Genomic DNA, 23,250 nt, shown 5'->3' with positions numbered 1-23,250 from the left:
GAGGGAGAGAGAGAGAGAGAGAGAGAGAGAGAGAGAGAGAAAGAGAGCGTGAATGAAAATGTAAATGAACCAAATATCGTTTATCACACTATATTTAGTTTTCCAGGGGTTCCATGTAATAAATAGGATAATATGAATCGTCACATTTTTTATTTAACTTTTTCGCTGAATAATTAGCATCACTGATTAGCTTCGTACAAAGTTATTCAACTAGTGAATTTTGATTAAAGTTCAAAACTTACTCAATATTGAAAGTGTATTACAGAATTACAATTTTGCACCAGGGTCAATTATTAGTAAAATATCTCAATGCATTTAACGCCGCATCCTGGATATTTACAAATCTCCTTGGAATTGACTTTTGGTTCAAATTCATTTGAAAAATAATAGAGTTTCGGTTAGGTGGTTGCAATTTAAAAAGTTCCCGGCTCGTTGGTTTCCGACGATCCAGCTCTTGAAAAGGCCATAAACCGGCGCGAGGCTGACATAGCCACATCATGAAATATGCATAGCTCGGCCAACTTGACTGTGCCCAGTCAAGGCTTGAAAATTTTAATTCTAAAGAAAATCGGTGGTCCTAGGCCGAGAAGAAAACCCTCTATGAGACCGTTGGAAAAACCAAGATCACTAGTTCAATTTTGTAGTCAATTTGGTACAAACTTCCTATAAAAGTACAATTCACTTTTCTTTTGATGGTTGAAAAAGTTTATGGGAAATTGTTTAAGTCTAGTTTAAAAAAAATGGTTTACTTGTTCGGCCTTAATGAATTTTAAATATTCAGGCTTTCAGCTCGTATCAATAAATAGTAAAATGTGGTTTTATCCTTTTTAGCTGTTTCTTCTAAAAACGCGATTTAACTACAAATGGCTGTTGCCTGATATCTAACTAAAAAAACATTTTCATCGACAAATGAAGCACACACAATCTAACACTTCATAAAATTTTAATTGTTGAACATTCCTTTAAATTTATAAGAGCCCATGTCAAAAATGGTCAAAATCGTGAACATGAGAAAATAGCTATTTGATGATGTTGTATGAAGATAAAACCATTGGATACGATAAACAACGACCATTTTGAATATCTTTTTCGTGTAGAATTCCACTATAATCCACTTACCTTTGATATACGTCTACATTTTCCATGGCCTCACTTTTATCTCCTCTTCTCGAATCAAAGTCAGCTTTCACCAGTAAGATTCGTATAAACAATACAAGATTTAAAAAAAAACATATATTTCAGGGAGAATAAGGAGAATTTCGTTGAATAAAATTGGATTCATACAGTTCCTACATTGGAAAAAGTAACGATGCTGCTTTTATCCTCAAAAAATAGGTTGATATGAATTTTTCCATCTTAGAAATACTACTTTTACGATAACCTAGTTGAGTGGTTAAAGAAGTTGATTTTTTTAATATGTATTTTTTAAATGATCATCCTTTATAATAAGCATCTGAAGTTGTTTGACCCCTTGCTCGCGACACTCAGCGGGAAGTTCGACATTAAGTCCTCCTGTTAAACAGAAATCACTTTACTTAACTGACAAATTTTAAATTGATTTTCTACTCCAATATTATAATTTTAATACGATTTTCAACCAAGGCGACTTTGTTACAATCTGACGCAGACCTGCCAGTTCTCGAGTTCCCAAGTTCTTTGGAAAATCCTCCATTCGAAAAGTACATTAAAGTTCGACATTTGGGAAGTATGCCCTTGTAATAATGTTCGATGAATATCTATCAGTAGGCGGCATTGATTATACCAGGGTCCGCCTATTCTCGCCGTTCCATTGTCAAGCACCGTGTCAGATCACTTCTTCCAGTTTGGATTGCGGGTTTAACGGAAATTTACACTATTTATGTACAAATTAAACAAAGACATAATGATACGACTGTCTTTAAACGAGAAAAAATATGCAAACTTTCCACATAATTTTTTCTAGGAGAAACAGTATTCTATAATCAATAAGTGGCTACGGTGTCCGATTCGTACATGCCAAGCGGTCCAAAGTACGAATTCCGGCACAGCCCAAGAATTTGAGAAAAGTAGTAAAAATGTATTGTAAATTAGATTGAAATGTCTCTCTCACTCACACACTTTCTCTATATATCTATCTAACTATATCTATGTACATATCTATTTATCGATCTATCTACAGATCACATTCTATTGCTTATTATAGAACCATATTTGTCTTTTTTAACCATCTCGCCTTATCCTGACTAAATCATTATCCCTCTCTCTATTAACTATTTATATCTTTGACCTTGGTTTCTATTTTTCGTCGTATAAACTCTCTTGAAAGGGAAATGATTAAAAGAATTAAACAATTTTCGTTTTCGTGATCAATTGACCAAGTTACTTCTTTCAATTAATTATTCTTTCTATGTAAGGTCTTGGTTGAGATAAAAAAAAGTCAGTCATCCCGCTCGTGACACAGACTTTTTTATCTCAACCAAGACCTTACAAAGAAAAATAATTGAAAGAAATAACTTGATCAATTGACAACTAAAACGTAAATGGTTTAATTTTTTTAATCATAAAAAAGTCAGTCATCCCGCTCGTGACCCTGACTTTTTTATCTCAACCAAGACTTTACATAAAAAAATAATTGAAAAAAGTAACTTGATCAATTGACTACTAAAACGTAAATAGTTTAATTTTTTTAATCATAAAAAAGCCAAGTCATCCCGCTCGTGACAGTGACTTTTTTATTTCAACAAGACCTTACATAGAAAAATAATTGAAAGAAGTAACTTGATCAATTGACAACTAAAACGTAAATGGATTAATTTTTTTAATCATAAAAAAGCGAAGTCATCCCGCTCGTGACACTGACTTTTTTTATCTCAACCAAGACCTTACGTAGAAAAATAATTGAAAGAAGTAACTTGATCAATTAACAACTAAAACTTAAATGGATCAATATTTATTAAATAAAAGAAGTATCATTTCACTAAACAGCTCTCCGTGGACTCTGAAAGTGAAAGTTAAATGATTACACATCTTAAAATGGCAAAAAAGTGGGAAACTTCATCAGTCATAATAGCTCAAGTAGTAGAGTAGCGGCGTATATAGCCAAAGGTCGAGTGTTCGAATCTCGCTCTTGACACTGACTTTTTATCTCAGCCAAAACCTTACATAGAAAGAATAATTAATTGAAAAAAATTAAATTAAATCAAATAGAAGTGGATAAAAAATAGCTGTGGGTCCTAAAAACAGTCGCTACAATTTTAGTATAATCAATTTTTATTAAACGGATGCTAAAAATGGACGTCATCGTGTATATATAGTGTTGTTTATTTAGAATGCAACAAGTGTGCAACTATATTTCTTTGTCTCTTTTTTATCCAATTGTACATCTAGTCCCTCTTTATTTTGTCGAAATATTTTTTTGAGGCATTTATATTTATTATTAGGTTTAGGAGTTGTTGATGATTGTGTATAAACCAACTCCGTTGTTGGATTGAATTTCATGCGGAACCCCATTAAAATAAATCTTGTAAACCGATGGCAGTTTAGCCGGTTTTATTTCCAAGAATCGGGATCGGCCTAGAATCCACAAGGCGACCTTAAATCCGGTTATTGTCAATTCAGAGGGAGTAGTAACCGGGAGGATATTGGGTGCCAGGGCCCTCATGATTACCAATCGATATCATCAAGGAAAAGAAGGGCCGGTGATAAAGAGATTGGGCCTTGTCTTTACCCTCGCACGCCCCCTGAGAGAGATTGATTGTGGACAGAGCCAATCGACCGATGATTTTATCCCTTTCCATCCAAAAATACGTCCGTCCAGGTTATGTTTCGCAAGATGTATTCAATTATACGGATTTCGAAACGTGGTGTAGGTAGAAAGTATGTGTGTGTGTGTGTGAGTGTGTGTGTGTGTGTGTGTGAGTGAGAGACATAGAGAGGGAGAAAGAGAGAGAGAGAGAGAGAGAGAGAGAGAGAGAGAGAGAGAGAGAGAGAGAGAGTGAGGGAGAGATTGATTGCTTGGTTAAACGTTTTATTTAACAAAATTTGGTCTCGTGGACTTTTCTTCCACTTAACATGAGTTATATAGATTATATACATACATACATTATACATCATATATACACTTTATACAGTCTCTTTTACAATGTCTTTACAAATAGAGAGTACAAAAACAAGTTTTACATATTTTTTATTAAACATTTCACGTCTGGATATGTTTATTGATTTGTATAAGTCGTAACAAGATGTGTGTTTGCGACCTGAAACGCGAAAAAGAATGTATTTTGTCAAAGTGGAAAAAAATCTCTACTCAATAGACATAGAAAAACTGCTAAACTCAAGATTTAACCCTTTTTATAGAAAAATCAGCTCCTTGCATAATTGTGAAAAATATTTAGAACTAAATTTGTCTATAAGTAAAACAAAGACTACTTATACAAAGGTTGTCTAACGCTAAGGAAATCAAATTTTTTGAAAATGGTCTCAAATATGTATGTATGTTTGTGTAAATTGTTTTAAGAGGAGAACTTAGAACATATATTTTTAAATTGTCCAATTTACCAACCTCAAAGATCCTTTGATTTAAAGAAATACATAGATGCTTGTGTAAATAATAACAATTTAGACAAATTTGAGTTCTTGCTAAAATTGGAAACAAAAAAACAAGACAATTGATATGTTCTATTTTATTTATGAAGCACTTAAATCGAGGGCTTTTATTGTTAATGAATGAATTTTTATACGAGGGTTCGCAACTGCAGAGGTCATATAAACCCTCAGGGTTTTTGAAAAAAAGCCCATTTGTAAGTATGTCTGGTTCGAATGCAGGGCCACTGGATTCGAACCCGGGACCTTTATCTTACAGTGATGAGCGCCGTGTCAACGCCTAAACTGTGCGGTGCGGCCACCGACGCCCCCTGTTTTATTGTTGCGTCATGCAATTATTGATTTTAAGTTAAGCGCCATGTATTTGATTAGTTCTTACGTGCTATTATTATTTAGTATCATGTCAAATTTGGAAAAAAATTGGAAAATATCTTTAATGATATATATATATCTATATCTATATCTTTATTTTAGAAAATAAAAAGTTTTACATGTTTTTTTATTAATCATTCACGTCACAACAATTTTTTTGGTTTATAAATTTAATGTCATATGTATTTATTTATGTAAAAAAATAACAATCGAAAGATAAACAATAAAACTTTAACAAAAATTTTTGATAGTAATAACTTTAAATTAGTTAAAGTAGTTAACCAATTAGTTTTTAATTATTGTTGTTAATATAGTTAGTTACAGAATACAAAAATATGTTTATAATATTAATTAATCGAAATACCATGATTTTATGATGCTTTTAGTTATTTTACCTCAGATATTTTAGATATTCTCTTTTCAAGTACGAAAACAGGTCTCAGAGGAAATACATCCCTAACACTCCCCTAAGTGAGAAAAAGACCGAGAGAGTGAGAGTAAGAGAGAGTGAGAGAGAGAGAGAAAGAGAAAGAGAGAGAGTGTGTGAGGGAGAGAGAGACTGAATTTGATTTTGATTTGATTTTGTGTTAACATTATTTTTTTGTAAATAATTAATTTATTAGTAATTACCAGTGCAGGAAATTGGTAAATTCGTGTATACTCAGATGTTCAATTCATAACAACTTGAATAATTTTGGTTGAATTGCTGGTGGTCGGTCCTACTGGTATCGCCGCTGTCTCGTGTACAAACGTTGCAATTTTTGCTCCGTCTTTTTCGGAAAATCCCTGGTGTATAACAATTAAAGAAGTGGTCCTAATATGCTACCTTGTAGTACTCCTGCATTTATTGCATTTTGTCTCGTGTACAAACGTTGCAATTTTTGCTCCGTCTTTTTCGGAAAATCCCTGGTGTATAACAATTAAAGAAGTGGTCCTAATATGTTACCTTGTACCACTCCTGCATTTATGGTTTTTAATTTTGAATATTGATCTTCTTGTTTGATGTAAAAAGTTAGCAGTTACGTAGGAATTATTGGCCTATCCTCGATGTGTGCGTGCGTGCGTGTGTGTGTGTGTGTGTGTGTGTGTGTGTGTGTGTGTGTGTGTGTGTGAGAGAGAGAGAAAGAGAGTGAGCGAGAGGGGGAGAGAGGGGGAATGTGATTTTGGGTTAACATTATTTTTCCGTAAATAATTAATTTATTAATAATTACCAGAGATAGAAACTGGTAGATTCAAGTATTACTCAGATGTTCAATTCACTCCATCTATTTTCGGAAAATCACTGGTTTATAACAAGTAAAAAAGTGGACCTAATATGCTACCATGTTGCACTCCTGCGTTTATTGTTTTTAATTTTTAATTTTGATCTTCTTGTTTGATGTAAAAGGTTTGCCAGTACGTAGGAATTATTGGCCTATCTTCGATGTTTGTGTGTGTGTGTGTGTGTGTGTGTGTGTGTGTGTGTGTGAGAGAGAGAGAGAGAGAGAGAGAGAGAGAGAGAGAGAGAGAATGTGATTTTGTGTTAACATTATTTTTCTGTAAATAATTAATCTTAATAATTACCCGGGGTTGGAAATTGGTAGATTCAAGTATTAATCAGATATTCAATGTTTTTGTAGAGGGTTAATTATAATAACTGATACATTATTTATCAACTCATTTTATTTGTGTAATGTATTTGATTCCCAATAAAATCATTACAAATATTTTCATTGGAATAACTGTTTAGAGATCTATGTTCTAACATTTTTTTAAATTGGAGAAACTTAATTTATTAAATTTATTAGCTTACGAAAAAGATAGCTGTTACTAGTTCTTCTTACATCTCTCCAAGTCACTAAGTACTAATCGAACAAAGTATTTTGCTTAACAATATGTTATATTACTCGATAGAGCCCTCTGAACGTGCCCTATTAGTCAAAGTGCACCGTTTTCGAATTAGAGAGCCAATACACTCACAAGTACCACAATCCTTCATGAATATGAGCATTTCATCGTGTCGCTGAAACTAAACCACTTAGCATAATTAGAAAGGACTTAAAGGACACGGACCGAGGGTCGATTGAACTGTTCAAAATCGGCCAAAAATTAGAATGGAATTTCTATTTTAAAAGGAGTGAAAAGCCTTCTCGTTTTTTGTATTATTAAGGAATTGGGTTAAAAGGGGCTTCATCTCGCTTTATTTAACTAGTTAAATTAAAGGCTATTTAACTAGTTATTAGACCATGTTTCAATGGTTCAAAGTTAGCCTAATAGTGCATTATAGTTAATAATATCATTAAATTCACTATTTTCGTGGTCCGCTTGACCAATTAATATATTATAATTAATTAAGGTTTTTAGTTGAGATAAAAAAGTCAATGGCACGAGCGGGATTCGAACCCACGATCTTCGGCTTGATACGCCGCTGCTCTAGAACTTGAGCTATCGTGACCTCGATCCACTCGTACATCAACTTCCCATCTCAACCGCACCTTTTGAATTTTCCCTCCTTTTTGCTATTTTTCTAATGTCGTGTAATCGGATTGGATTCTCGACGACAAATGAAATAGCCACGGAGAGCTTTAGTGAAGTAACTTCATTATAAATCATTAAATTCACTAATTTCGTGGTCCACTTGACCAATTAATATATTACAATTAATTGAGGTTTTTAGTTGAGATAAAAAAACTGGCAAAAAGGAGGGAAAATTCAAAAGGTACGGTTGAGATTGGAAGTTGATGTCCGAGTGGATCGAGGTCCCGATAGCTGAATTGGTAGAGCAGCGGCGTATCAAGCCGAATATCGTGGGTTCGAATCCCGCTCGTGCCATTGACTTTTTATCTCAACTAAAAACCTTAATTAATTGTCAATAATATCCATCAATCCACTATGGGTTCGCGTAGGGTCGCTGTTCCTCTCAAAGAACCGCCAATTTTAAGTTTATTTAGCTTCCCGGCCGTTGAAAACATCTTAATTTAGACTCACTTTTTAAGTATAATTTCAACTATATGTAGATAATTTTAAATAGATAGCGCTAAAAATTTCCTAATTTGGAATCCTTGAGTGATAAATTATTTTTTCTAACGTAACGAGTACATCACTACTAAATATACATTTATTAAACTTTAATGTTGTGCTTAAGACTTATTGTTTTTGATTGTCTTTTTTTTGTTATTAAACGACCTGAATTTGGTTACACAAGTATTGTTTTATCAAATTTTATGATTTATTTCGTAAATATTTTACTAGATTAAAGGATAGATTGATTAAAACCTAATAAATGGTTTGTGTTCCGTATTATACCAATGGTTTGCTCTGCCTATGTCTTTGATGATGGTCTAATAATGTGTTGTTGTCAAACATTATTGACACTGTATATGTCCACCAAGAGGAAGAGTTATTTGGTTAAAATATACAGCAAACACGATGGGTCACAGTAGATTGCCTTGAGGAAAATCAATAGTTGTCGCTCATTTTCATAAAATACTTCTTCCTCTTGGAGGAGAGACTCCGTTCCTAGAATAAATGTCGTGTTTTGACTGCCTTGGTCTACGATGGATAAAGTTTGATTATGTTATTTGGTCGTCTAACTAGTTTGATATTGCATCTTTTCTCCAAGAGGAAGAGTAGAGACCGATATGGTTAGCGTAAAGAGCCATTTTGACATCCTTTCGGCAAGGTATTTTCTTCATATATACAATAAACAAGATAAGTTCTTGGACAGATCCTCGAGGAAAACGAGCAGCCATCTAGATCAGCTGAGAAACTACTCAACCTAAAAAAAATTAGAACACTTGCACTTCGCATTTGCTCAATATCGTAGATTTACGAAAAATACTACATCGTGGATATGTAACCTTACCCGTCCCTGGAATGAATACGGTTGTGTTTTACCCTACCTGTGTTTTTGGTAAGGTCTGGTTATATTTTGTTGTCTAAATTGTTCGAAATTGTATCTCTCCTCCTAAGGGGAGAATTATTTTGCTAAAATATACAAGAGACAAGATGGGCTCAAAGATAGTTCCTTGAGGAAACCAGCAAAAATGGTGTTCAGCTGAGAAACTACTCAACCTGAAAAAAAATCGTGAAAAAATTATAAAAATGGCGCTTTGCATTTGCACAGTTTCCCAAATTTTTAGGGAAAAGAAATTAAATCATGGCTAAGTAACCTAACTTTTCACTACCCAAAATCTATCTCATGCTTAACTGTTACTCTAACTTCTTTCCTAACCTTTTCACGAAAACAAAATTTTACTTCAAACTCAGAGGGATTTATGTAATTTTTTATGAGCGTTAACCACCAAGTCTGTGATTTGTTTGAAGTTCTAGACCGGAAGCACGATTTGCTTAATCCAACTTCCAAATATCTACCATATTTTTTTTGCCTTATGATCTATGCATATTGACCATGGTGTCGAATTCTTATGTGTGTTCATATTTGGGGGGGGGGGTTATCGTGAAAAAAGGGCCAGAGGCGACGGTGGGAACCGAACCCACGACCGCGGCGTCTATGAGCCGAGAGTCTCTCACGCTAACCACTCGGCTACCGCGGTCCCCATCTTTACCATAGAGTATTAACATTACTATTTTTGACTTGTTGTTTTAACGACTTTCTACGATGTGGTCCAATTATGACCCGAAACCTGTCTCTCTGAGTATCTCCAGTTCTTTGGAAGCTTGAAGGCCCTTCTTACTGCTGTACCGTAATAATTTAGCACTCTGAACACAAACACCAATTATCTTTAAGTGCTTCTGAAATCCTGGATTACCGTGGATGTTCTGTTCTTTTCACATAACGAGATATTTTCCTTACTTTGGGATAAAATTAGAGGGATGTGGGTAAAATAAAATTTGACATGTTCCAACTAATTTTCTGGGTAATATAGATATCCCAGTTTGTCCAAAATGTCCAGATGATTTAGAGTTAATGAAGCTATGTAAAATAAATCTTACATTATCAAATTAATTTTGTATAATACACGGTTTTTTATCTGTGAAAAAAAAAATCGTGAAAAAATATTCTCGGTCATTATGAGCTGATTAATGATCGATGTTTTTCGCGTACTCGGTTAAGCTATAATAAATCTTGTTTTTCGGTTTTAATAGGATGAAGGCTTTTTCTGACTTTGAAAGTTCCAACGTTTCTCCCAGTATCTTATGAGCAGCACACGTCCCAGATATGATTGATAGGCTGTTGGGCGAGGAGCGGTGAGTGGTACAAATTACCTTTGTGACACCCCTATTATAATATGTAGGCGTGCAGTTCCTCACATATCACGGTAGGGACGCTGGCAAAACCATTACGGCCCCTCAGCCCGTGTGCTAATTAAATGTTGAATTATGCTGTCCAGGGAGGGCCCTGCGGTCGCGGTCATTCATCCGACACTTGAGCCGGCCGGGGAGATTGAGGTTTGATCTATCGCAGGTGGGAAACCGCACCCGATCCAACAAACGTCATTTATCCAAACAGACGGGACCGGCCCGAAATCGATTTCAGAATATAAAAAATATATATGCGATCCGTTCTGAATCGACACCTTTTATATTTCCTACATTTCTCATTTTCTAGTAGGGGCTATACGTCTGCGGCCGACATCAATCCTACGCGTCCAACAGTACCATTAGCCGAAACACCCTCTCGGTCTCACCATTCTGTTTTAAACGCCCATTCGCAAATAACCCGCGAGAGACAGTAAAATTGAGAAAAATGGCACAGAAATCTTTTGCAAATAGTAGGACTTTTCATGATTCACATTCATTGTGTAACATCATAATAATATAAATAACTAACCAAAATAATAGTAAATCAGCTATTTTAGTGCTATCAGGACAGCAGAGGCCCTTTGAAAAAGAACGGGTACAACACTGCAAAATTTACACCACGGAGAAGCAATGGGCAGTAAGGTTATATTCGGAGGAACATATCAAACTTCTATACATAAGAAAGCTGTATGAGATTGGATGAAAGAGGAGGCATAAAATTGTTCCATTATAGTTATATTGGTTGGAGTTAGAAAGAAAATGGATTTGAGTTGAGATATAGCCATTAATTTTTTTAGGATAGTACAGCTCAATATCCTGCCGAATACGTAACTATAGTTTGGATGAAAGGGGAGGCACTAAGTGTTCTGTTCAATTATGGTTAGTTACATTGTCATGGGGTCTGAGGTTCCCGCATACTCTGCCGTGCTTAAAAGGACAGTGAAGATCTTTAACGTCCGCACCTGGCAGATAAGGCCTTATCGGAAGTTTTGATTCTCAAGATGAGAGCTGATGCACTTCCGTATACGACTGAAGGGTGTTACAGCCGCAGCGTTGGTGTAGAGGCTGTCCCAGCCCAGAGGGGCCAAGACGAACCTCGCTCTCCGCTTGCCCATTCCGAGTGGTTGGGTCCGCATTGAGCATCGAACCGTATGCCGCTCGCAAAGGGCTAGCCGAAATACATCAGCCGGGTTTCCCGCGCCCTCCTAGTTAGAGAAGGCGCACTCTATCTCCCAGAATATTGGGACATCCCCAGCATAGGAACTTCCGGATCCGCTCCGACCGCGGTTTTGTTGAAAGTGGAATTGATAACCACCTCCTAGAAGAGAGCCTTCGGTAAAGTTTGCTATTCGTGTTACTTTACATACTTCAACTAGGCACAACCGACCACTATCCAATTCCATCCGCTACTTCTCAGTATTCGAGGGACTCCGTCAGCGTAGTCTGAACGTCCTCAACGCTATACACTTCGAATGTCCAATCCTTCGTATACCGTGAGGCCGGGTTTATAACAATGGTCACATCAAGTGCTCGAGAGAAGGTCACAGATAGAAGAACATACTCTTCTCTAAGTTCCCGCCAGGGGCATCACCACGAACCACTACGAATCCATTCCCACTGTAGCAGGGGCTGGAGTTTGGAACATTTCTGCTACCCCGGATGGTTATGCACCCTCCCCCGTCTATGCAGACAAGATCCGGTACCCTAACCCACGTGTTCGTCTGTTAAAGCACGTCGCCGCTGCCGACCCGGAGGTCGACACGAGTACAGCTTGTGCTTTAGAGAGGTTGCCACGCCCTCAAGGCTGCAGCATTATATTGTGCCTTGAGACCCCCCTTGTAACCAAGGGTTGAGAGAGGTCACGAGGAAGAGAGAAGGAACCCGGATTGAGAAGGGGACATGAACGAAGGCACGAGTACACCTTTTCTGGGCTTCCCGCCTTGCATACAAATTACCACCCATAGTCGCCGTAGGTCCACATTAAGTGGGCTATGACTCCCCTGGGTGGATGAAGGAGATGAGATGGCCGTTCAAGAGCTGCAGGAATCGGCACCGTGGGGGCGAGTCCGAGACTGTATGGCCTCGCGGCACACAGGTCAGATTGGGACACATTGGTTTCCATTCTTCACATTGGTGCTCATCAACTCTCGGGGTGCCGGTGTTTTTGAAGAAAAGACCATTTGTAAGTATGTCGGGTTCGAATGCAGGGCGGCTGGATTCGAACCTGGGACTTTTACCTTACAGTGATGAGCGCCACCAAAAAACGTTGTAGCCCATTTCAAAATTTAATTTTTTTTAAATTGTATAAATTAGTTTTAAATTAAAATGTTTAAGGTATTGTGTTAAAACGAAGAGAAAATTAAAACTTGTGTTGGAAAAATGTGTTGTTTTAGTTTGAATCGAATAAACTTTATGAATATAGAAATCAAAATGTAGGTTACCAGTTGAAAAAACTGAGATAGTTTGTTAAACTTGTTTTAAATTTTGTTCCAGGTAGGGTAGTTTTTGAAAAATAAAATATTCGTTGAACGACTGTTATTTGTAATAAAACTTATAAAAAAATTATAGCATGTATAGTTTATGTGTGAAAAATATTGTACTTTATATAGACAAACAATTGGCCACCTAAGAGTCAGAATATTTTTTTTTCGTCTGGTTTAATTTGGTATACAAACCGGTCGTTTCCTTTTAAAATGTGTTTGCCTGAAAAGTAAAATTTGTCGTCAAAGGACGATGGATATTATGTTTAACGTCCCCACCGTTGAAAACCTCAGACGGCAAACGTTGGCCGAGTGGAAATCCTCGCGCAGCTCCCCTCACTTTCCAGATTACCGGCCTTTTATCACCCTCGGTTATCAATCCTCCGCCTGATTTATTCCATTCATGTTCCGAAGCCGTGACAGGCAGACCAGGGAAGATCGCTATTGATCAAAATCTCGACAACGGTTCATCAAACGTACATAATTCCACAATTTTCTTCCAAACCATGTCAGAAATGATGATCCCTTTTTTTTTGGTGAATATCTCGATGTAAAACATTAGAAGGAATGTGTTTATTGTACGTTTATTGTCAAATTCGAATTGTGAAGGTAGAAAATAAAAACAGTAGCGATTACGATTGCACTTGTGGACAGGAATAGATTAAAACTCGGCGACTAAGGAATAAATTTCAATAAATAAACCATTATTTAACTTTTAACATATCAAAACTTTAGACCTACCGATTTCTGCCTGTGTTCGTCAGAGCACAACTTGTAATTATAGTACCTCGGGTTCAACTTGACAATCTCCTCCGGGCTGGAAGAATAAATAAAAATAAATTACGACGAATAACATTCGTCTTAAAGATTACCTCAAATGATCCACGTTTGAAATTTCCGTAGGAAGGGACATGCAATTGTACTTTTCCTTTAAAAGTTTACCAACGTCTAATTTGTGCACTGGTTTGTCAGACAAATGCTATAACAAATAACTCATTCAACGTGGAATTTTAGTAGTTGTATTATCAATTTTGACCTTAGTTTCATTACTGTCTTCTTCAGTCTTATCCATTTTCAATTGAGTGTAGTCTTATTCGCTTTATAGAAACTGTGTCTATTTATCTGAAAAGATTCATTCTAACATAAATGAAACCTAGACTCATACAATTTACTGGATTTACATTACAGTACAATCCAGGGGTATTTTTCTTATCAAGAGCAGATCACAATTTTATCCAGTGGGTGTGATGTTTAATGCTGAATTTTGATCGTATTTAAAAAAATTGGAAAGATTTTACATTATTTAAAGTGTATTGATGAAAAACCACTTCACATGTACAACATATGTTTTATACGCGAATTGTTTCAAATCTTTATAAGAGAGTTGGTGAAAAACGAGAGAAAAGCCCTTTAATATGTAATGTACAAAATAATAAATAATGCCAAATTTAGTAGGAAAGGTTTATGAGATTAAGTTATACTGTTTTTAATCCTAATCTGTCTGAGATAAGTCTAGAAAATGTCAATCCTAACACTAACTGAATCTTCTGAACAAGTTCTTAACAAGATACAGCTTTTGACTAAGTATAACACAATTTTTTTAAACTTAAATATCATTTCGAAATAATATAAAACGAAAGAAAATATTTGCCCGCACCTAGCAGAAAATACTATATTTCTCATCATTTTTTGCCACTTGCAGGTAGATTTATATACTAATAAATCCAGCAGTTTTACAATTTTATACAAGTTTTGGCATGATATTTGTATTATGTATATACCAACTTACGCAATAAAGGTCAACTAGTCTTCCTGACCATTAACACTAAAAAAATTAGTGCAATCTAGTAAGACTCAAATGTATTAACACTATATGCCTAGATCTAACAAATCTTCTTGTGTGTTGTATATGGTAATTTTTCCCGCTCGAGGGCTGCGGCAATCCTTGGCAAAATGGTCATCCCTTCGGCACACATAGAAGTGCCATCTCATTCTCGGCGGATAATCTGTAGCGGTGGGGTCATGCAAGGCTATACATGGCCACAGGTGTCCCATCTACCCAGAACGTAGCATCGACTTCCTCCAACATATGGGGCGTGTGGACTTCCGGAAAGGAGTGGGTGCAGCAGAGGTGAGGGCTGGCCTGTGAATCCCAGTGGACACACGTTACCCATAGGGGAGAGACTGACCACCTCTCCCCCTGAATTCACCCATGTGGAGAAGGGTGCCTGAGAATGAAAAGCTTTAATCCGAGGTGTGGGCCGGGCGGTCACACAACCTCGGATTTGTCCTTCGAGATGACTGGTCGGCGGTCGCATTTGGTCGGCTCTTGAACGGCCATCTCGTCTGTAGTATCCACCCAGAGGAGCCATACCCCTTTAAATGTGGGATTACAGTGGCAATGGGTGGTACCGTGTGGCCAAGGCGGGGGGTGCAACCAGAAAAGGTGATGCGTCCTCGGTCACTTCCCTTTCTCAATCCAGTCCTACGGGATACTTCCTTGAGACCTCTCCCAACCATGGGATGCAAGGGGGGTATTCTGGCGCAACATAATGATGTAGCCTTGAGAACGTGGCAACTTCTCTAAAGCACAATACGGATTCGTGTCTGCCTCTGGGTCGGGCACAATAACCATCTGAAGTACGGGGTAGCAGAAAATGTTCCAAGCCCAAACCCTGCTACGTGGGAATGGACTCGTAGTGACTTAGTGGCGATGCTCCTGGTGAGAACTTAATGTCATCCCGTTGCTGGGGGTACCGTTCGAGTTACGGTTTCCTTCCGAGGGCAGTGTTCCTTTATGGGGTGGTTAGACATCGCACATTAAAACAAAACCGCGGCCGGAGTTGATCCGGAAGTTCTTACGCTGGAGGAGCTCCAATACCCTAGGAGATAGTCGCCTTCTCTATCTAGGGAGACGGCGGGACGACCCAAGCTGACGCCGGTTACCTTTGCGAAGCGGCAGACGGTCTGCAGCCCCATCCACTCGCAATGGACAAGCGGAGAGTGAGATCCGTCTCGGCCGAGGCGGCTTCGACACTAAAACTTGCGGCTCTAACACCCATCCAGTCACGAGCGGAGGTGCGTCATTCAATCTTGAGAATGAAAATGTCCGGTAGCGCCGAAAGGCTAAGTATGGACGTTAAAGATCCTCATGCCCTTTTAAGGGCTCAGTGTAAATACGGGAAAGAACGTCCAAGATCTGGGCCCTTTTGGGCCACTCACCCTTCAGTGCACTCACCCCGTTCCACATCTTGGATACCTCCCTGGTGTGTCGGTTGGTTACTTTGAACACTCTCTCTTCGATGCCTATCAGCCGGCCGGTCGGTTGCCTCGAGCTCCCTTTTGATCCTCTTCCGATCCTTCGTGGGTCAGGGTCTTTTCCCCAAGAATTCTGCACCTCAAAGCGAATGCTCGAGCTTCTTCCACTCTCACCTGTCTTAGGGAGTACAGCTGCAGCAGCAATATCTTGGTTCGATCGCCTCGTAATGAATGATAAGATGTTTAGGAACGGTCAACAATAAATTAAAAAACAGAAAAATTAGTAAGACCTTTTAACCTAATCGCACTTCATCATAGTGCGACTTCTACACTAACTGTACACCTAGTTTTTGGATAGTTGGTAATAATACAACATTCTCGCCCTGCACGTGTTCAAGCTAGTAAATACTTTCATGAATATTTAACACAAAATATACTACTACATTAAAAACTATATACAGTTGAGAATCCCTTTCTCTTACAAAAATTAGAACGGAAAATGACGAGCACATTTCCAATGTGGTGGGATTCCTTCGCCCTCTCTATACAGACGCCAGAAATGATGTAATTATGCTGGGCACATTGAGCAACTTTACAAACCCGACCATCGAAACACGTCGTAGTGTGTCAATCGTGTATGACCTACTCTTAGCCAATCATTGACTTACTCTGTATTATTGTTTGCACATTTGGAACTTTTTCAGCAAATTTGATATCACGATTCCCTGATAAAAGAAAACATTTTTTATACAGTTATAAATAGGAAGTATATTGTTTTTCATAAAATTGATTTAACGCTAAATAAAAGAAAGAATTTTTAAACAGTTTATTAAAAATCTTTGTTCGAAAAAATAATACTGACTTACTTCTCAAAGAATGCCCCATTTCAAAAGGGATTTAGAATAACAAAAATTAATTTCTATTCGGTATAGGATTTTTCTTCAAATTAATTAAACTCGAGATTAAAGCTTCCAAGGTTTTTGAACCGACAATTATTTACAGCCAAGAAATAAGGGTGGGAGTGCCTTTCAGGGTAGCAACTCAATTGTAATCTATTAAATTTAAATTATGAATTTCCCATTAAAAAGAAGAGAAGCTCGTCGTAAATTGAAATGCCTTTCGAACCAATTAAAGGGGAAGAGAATCTCTGGGCCGGAAAGAGGTAAGACGAGGAGCGTTTTTAATCATATTCTGGACTACTCTATTTTATGGTAATAATATTGAGTGTTGCGGTGGTCCAGAGGGGTTTCTTTATAAGAAGAGAGTCCAATCCCTTCAAACTTTGATTCCTCGACTTGTTTCAATGTCATGTATAATTCATTATCCCGGCTATGTCCTCTTTAAAATTACTTATGACATTCCCGACATCAATTACATTAGAGGGCGGAACTTTCTCAACCCTCTAGACATTCCCTTTGTCTGAGTTGTCCTTTCCTACCCCTTTCCCGTCATCCTTCCGATGGCTTTGCCCCAGTGAACTGAGGATCCTTTCAGAGATTTTTACCCTGAGATAAAAGACCTGCCCTGCTCCGCATTGTGATAATACTTCAATTTAAACTATCTTGGGATTATCGTTCTTTTGTTCTTTGAAAAACAGTATAATCAGCTTGTTTCTTTTTTCCTTCTTCTGCCTCGCACTTTCAGGTAAATCCGATTATGCCTTAATTCTTTTTGCCTCTTTGAAATCTACTTCCTTAAGACCGAGATCAAAAGGTTTTTTTATTGATTTGATGAAATTTATATGAGTCTAAATTAAATTTCACTGTCGTGGTTTACAATAAAAAATAATATTATTATGTCTTTTAACCATACTTTAAAAATTATATTCAATGTATAAAGATTGCTCTTTCTATTTTGCTATAAAAATAAAATGCCTAAAAACCAAAAAAACGAACTAACCAAAAGAAATGAAATCACACAAAAAACTACGGCAAAAGGGTAATGTGGAAACAAAAATATTTCACGAAAACAACGAAAAGCAATAAATCGAGAACCAAAAGAAAAGGATAAAAACATTAAATAATGGCATCCAAAGAAAACTACACCAGGAGCACAAATATTAAATAGGCAGATAATAACACACACAAACAATACCTCCACCATAAAGCGTTCAAAATTAAAATTAAAATTAAAAAACAAACAAAACCAAGAAAATAAAATAGCATTCACGGAATTAAAAAAAGATTAACGTACTTAAAAAATATATTTAAGCTTAAAATTAAATTCACTATTTTTCGTGGTCCACTTGACCAATTAATATCATTCAATTAATTAAGATTTTAGGTTGAGATAAAAAAAGTTAGTGTCAGGAGCGGGATTCGACCCCACTACCTTCGGCTTGATACGCCGCTACTCTTAAAATTAATGCTTATTCACCAACGAAACATGTTCACAATAGCAAACATAATAATAAACAGAAAAATGTCACGGGCCAGTAACAATCCAGTAATAAGTAAAAAATACAAACTCACGATTTAAAAACCTAAAAGATCGGAAAAACCTTCGTACATATTACAATAAAAATGTATTCTAACAATATAATAATAAAAAAACGCTTAATAAAAATATAAATGAATTTGTTAAAAAGATAACACGACACTGCCTTCCTATTGATGTTACGAATTCGTGCATTTTCTAAGCAGTTTTTTTTAATTTTTAGAAACGAAACAATATAAATTAAAAATAAAAATTGTTAAAAACATGCCAATATGACCGAATGCTTATTAAAGTTACAATTTTACAAACGGACTTGTTTTCCCGTAAGAAGGTCAATAAATAAAAATAATTAAAATAGCCGAACGAGAAAAAACAAGATACAAACAAAAACAGAAAATAAATATATTTTTTATGCATTTTATAAGTATGGTTGAGTTGAAAAATAATAAATCAATTAAAATAATTGCTAAACATATGGTATAGTTGGTACTATTGACTGACTGTTGTACTTAATATTATGTGCAACTTATTTTATATATATATATANCCATATATATGAATATAAATATAGGTCTCTTATCCATATTCTTTTCAATCGTTAACGTGGCAATTGTGGGGAATGGAGTAATGGTATTTGTATGTTAGTGTGATTTTGTAATTTACTATGAAAACGTCTGTAATATGTTTTGATAGGTAAAAAAACTATTGACATGTGAAGATCTGTGAGGTGCTATTGGTTACGTAAATTTTTAAATTTTGTATTGAACAATTTTTAATCTTTGAATATTGGAATATTTGTTCGATCCATTTGCCACCAGTACATCCAAATAGGTTTGAGACGATATTTGTATGACGAAGGTTTTGATTTTAACGGTAATTTTGATTGTCGGTTGAGAAGGTAATAAAGCATTTCAAATCTTTTGATGAATGTCTGTTTTTTTAAATCGCATGTGTGGATTCCAAGATAGTCTTTTATTAAATGTAAGTCCTATTGAGGAACAGGTTCATTGTATAATCATTGTAGTCTCACGGCGTAGTGTAAAGGTGACATTGAGGAGTTAAACTTTATTTTCCCAAGATTATCAGATACCAGAAAAAAATTCATGTACGAGCATTGACCTTGCAAGCACTTCTTCCATCTCAGAAGTCTCCGATCCCTCCCAAGAAAAATATTTCCTTAAGCCGGGAACAAACTTACCCCCGATGCAACGCCATGCGCCTCTACCCGATGCTCCCCGATGCAAATCCAAAGCCCAATTTTCCTAGAGATTGTATGACATCTGCCCGATGCCATGCTACCCTACTCTACGGACTGCGATCCCCACTGTCCAGATTTCGCATCGGGTACAATCGAAGACAAAAGAACCGGACACTCATACTTTTATTCAAACTACATGTATTATTGTCGTTACATTAATTACACATACTTATTTTAATATAAACCAAATTAACCAAGATAAAAAATTCATTAGTTTTTATTTAAAAAAAATCATTTTAATGGTTTGGTAGAAAATTGGTCAAAACACCGAATACCATTTTTTGATATGTTGAATTTACCTAACAATTTATTACACGGTTTTACTCATAAAACTCAACTAACAATATATTTCATGATTCTGCTCATAAAATTACACCATTTAGTGGAGTAGCTTCAGAACAGGTCATCAAATTTTTTGAAGTTTATTTCAAACTAAGTATATGTAATTTTGTCGTTATATTAATTAAACATTCCTATTTTAATGTAAGCCAAATTAAACGAGATCAAAAATTCATGAGTTTTTATAAAAATTATTTAGTTATGATGGTTAGGCTGAAAATTTATCAAAACACCGGAATAACTTCGTGTATATTGTCGTTATATTAATTACAACGTACTTATTTTAATATAAACCAAATTGACAGAGATAAAAAATTAATAAGTTTTTATAGAAATTATTTAATTATGATGGTAGGAAGAAAATTTATCAAAACACTTTATTTCACATTAAAACTTTATTTAAAACACTTAAGTTAAACAAACAATTTATTACATGGTTGCGCTCATAAAAACTCCTTATTACTTTATTAAAACTACATGTATTATTGTCGTATTAATTACAACACTCCTATTATAATGTGCACCAAATTAAACGACATCAAAAAATCATAAGTTTTTATAAAAATTATTTAATTATGATGGGTAGGAAGAAAATTTATCAAAACACCGAAATAACTTTTCTTAAAACAATTAAGTTTAACAAACAATTTATTACATGGTTGTGTTCATAAAATTTAACTAACAATTTATTACAAGGTTTTGCTCAAAATAGTGCATTAAGAACAAAAGAGGCGTTGCGATTGTGATAGTGATTATTGTTATACACGCTGTGTGACCACGTGACGTGCGCTTGACTTCCCATAGATGTGCACACCCTACCAAAACGTGACAAGGGATCGGGTAGCATTGCATAGCGTTGCATCGGGTAAATCAGTTCCCGACTTAAGGAATGAGCTTAAGGTATAGTCAGATACTAAGCCTGGGGTAAAAAAATCTAATATGTATAATAATTCCTCATGCCATACTTTGTCGTAGGCCTAAGAAACATATAGAAACACTCCAGTCGCGTACAGTTTTTGCTCGGGACATGAAGTAATGAAATCTATAACTGTGAAGTTAATGAGTAGTGAAATGATGGGAAAACAGATTTTTTTTATTTTTTGCAAAGTATAAAAAATAATAAATCAATTAAAATAATTATTTTGGCCAATAGGATATACTAAAATGTATATAGTAAAAAAAAAATTAGATTAGTTTAGAGTTTAGATCATTCCACGAAATCAAGGAAAAAATTGAAATCGGTGAAACCATTGCTTATTGCTTCCTCGTATAATATTCCTCTAACAGGAGTTACAATCGTAAATTTTCCATTTAGACACGCGTAACCACAATAAATTCTGGAGGGTTGCCTGAACATACAAAAATCTCTTTAGTGAATTTAATTTTTGAAAGTGGAAAAAAGAAAGACATTTTATTTCATTATTTAGGTTGCAGCCAGAATTCGGGCTTACAGCATCAACAAGCATACAATATGAGGTTTACCCTAATAATATTATTTATTAAAATGTACAAATTATTCATTCACAATAAACTTTTGTTTGTCTTTGTTCATGTATTTTGTGCTGTTATTGCGTGAAAAGATATCATCCAGACAGAAAATTCATACTGTTTGTTTTCTATTTGAACAGGATCGACGATTTTAAATTTTGAACAAGTCGGCACAAGTTAGCAAATCTCGACTAATCCCGCATGATATTTGCGGCAAAGATATCCATTTGAAATAACACAATATTTCCCTGGTATTAATGTAAACCAGCCTTACAGTCCAGCAAAGAAATTAATTTATGGTAATTGTTTAATCTGAATGTATATAGCTTTATCTAAAGGGTCATCCTCGATTGTTCGTGAAGTTGATATCTCGGCCAGGGGTTGGGTTTTTTTTTTCACGGGTCCGTGCGCATTATCGTGACCTACTCGAGACTAAATTAATAACAAAATGTTGGATCATTTTTAAACAAATGTTTTTTATTTAAATTGAGGATATAATATTGTAATTTATGTAAGGTTTTGGTTGAAACGAAAAAGCTAGTGCTATGAGTAGGATTCGAACCCACGACTTTTGTCTCAATACGCCGCTGCTGTACCACTTGAGCTACCGTGACTTCGATCCACTCGGATACCAACTCCCCATCTCAACCTACAACCTTTTGACTTTTCCCTCCTTTTTGCCATTTTTTAGAGTTTCAGAGAAAATGGCAAAAAGGAAGGAGGTGTGCGTTCGAATCCCACCCATAGCACTAGATTTTTCATCTCGACCATTACCTCGGATAAAAATATAATTAATTAAATTAATTTTATTATTCACGCATTTACCAACACACACCGTTCATTTTAGTCTTGATATGCTAAATGCTCAAACATGAATCCTTGAGAGAGTTCCCAGCTGGCAAGGTGATGAATTTCATCTTAATCTTCTCAAGATCATGGGTTCGAATCCCACTGGTGGCATTAGCTTTTTCGTTTCAAACAAAACATTACATAAAAAGATTAATTAATTGACAAAAGTAATTTGTTCAATAGACCACTAAACATAATGGGTTTAATGTTTCTTCAAAAGTTTCGACGGCCATTGTGGCTTCTTCAGCGACCCCGGCCATTAACTGTCCACAAGGCAATCCCTCTCTCGATATTCCAGTTTATTAGACGCGATTGAATTAATCTTCCCGTGGAGTTTAATTAAACGCCTGGATTCGTGAAAAGAGTCGTAGATCAGCAGGGTCGCCAGGAGCCTTCCCGTCTTGAAAAATCTTACCCCCTCGGGGTAGGATAAATTTGTGATGAGGCACGGCACTAAAGGAAAACAGCCTTAACTAGATTCCTCCAAGAAACATAAGCCAAAGTAAATTTAATGAATACAAATAAGGTTCACTTATCTTCCAATTGCTTAGAAACTCTGTTTAAATAGCTAAATAGAAATGGAATAATTATAAAGGAAAATTCTTTAATAGCCGGCTATCAGCTAGTATAAAACGCCAATTAGACATGGTCTGATTGCGAACATGAATGGCAGTATATATGTTTATCTATATATCATGTATTGCCCAATTTCTCTCCCTCCCACTTTTAACCAAAAAAAAAAAAAATCCTTCCGTCATTACACCATCCAGCATAGTTGCAGATATCATCTCATCCGCTCTAGAGAACATGTTTTTTTAAAATTTATTTGTTACCTATACAGAACTGCATACTATACAAATATGTACATTGGGTTCCCGATTACTCATCTTCAACAAGTCAAGAGGATCTTTAACGTCCGCACCTAGCCTATGCGGCCTTATCGGA

General features: G+C 35.9%; 1 protein-coding gene across 3 annotated transcripts; it reads right to left on the bottom strand.

Annotated features, from left to right (window-relative positions):
• Positions 1-1,402: 1,402 nt before the first annotated feature.
• Positions 1,403-14,026, bottom strand: LOC106669190. 3 transcript variants are annotated; one of them, XM_014398507.2, is made up of 5 exons: positions 13,859-14,026; positions 13,714-13,799; positions 13,550-13,656; positions 13,419-13,494; positions 1,403-1,512 (listed from the first exon to the last, which is right to left on the bottom strand). In XM_014398507.2, exons 2-5 carry the CDS (start codon positions 13,747-13,749, stop codon positions 1,441-1,443), a joined length of 291 nt encoding a protein of 96 aa, XP_014253993.1. In that variant the 5' UTR covers positions 13,750-13,799; positions 13,859-14,026; the 3' UTR covers positions 1,403-1,440. The 3 variants fall into 3 exon arrangements, with proteins under 3 accessions (XP_014253993.1, XP_014253991.1, XP_014253992.1); XM_014398505.1 differs by lacking the exon at positions 1,403-1,512 and adding an exon at positions 13,243-13,352 and having other exon boundaries at positions 13,859-14,025; XM_014398506.1 differs by lacking the exon at positions 1,403-1,512 and adding an exon at positions 13,243-13,352 and having other exon boundaries at positions 13,864-14,025.
• Between the last annotated feature and the right edge of the window lie 9,224 nt (positions 14,027-23,250).

The sequence above is a fragment of the Cimex lectularius genome, unplaced genomic scaffold, assembly GCF_000648675.2.
Source record: "Cimex lectularius strain Harlan isolate CLEC.00 unplaced genomic scaffold, Clec_2.1 scaffold77, whole genome shotgun sequence".
Taxonomy (NCBI): Eukaryota; Metazoa; Arthropoda; class Insecta; order Hemiptera; family Cimicidae; genus Cimex; species Cimex lectularius.
This window is presented reverse-complemented; position numbering and strand designations above follow the sequence as displayed.

Coding starts and splice junctions, on each gene's coding strand:
- LOC106669190 (XM_014398505.1), bottom strand. CDS start 13,749: ATGGATAAGACTGAAGAAGACAGTAATGAAACTAAG. Junction 13,657..13,713: donor AAGACAGTAATGAAACTAAG/GTCAAAATTGAT, acceptor TATTTGTTATAG/CATTTGTCTGACAAACCAGT. Junction 13,495..13,549: donor TCAAACGTGGATCATTTGAG/GTAATCTTTAAG, acceptor TTATTCTTCCAG/CCCGGAGGAGATTGTCAAGT.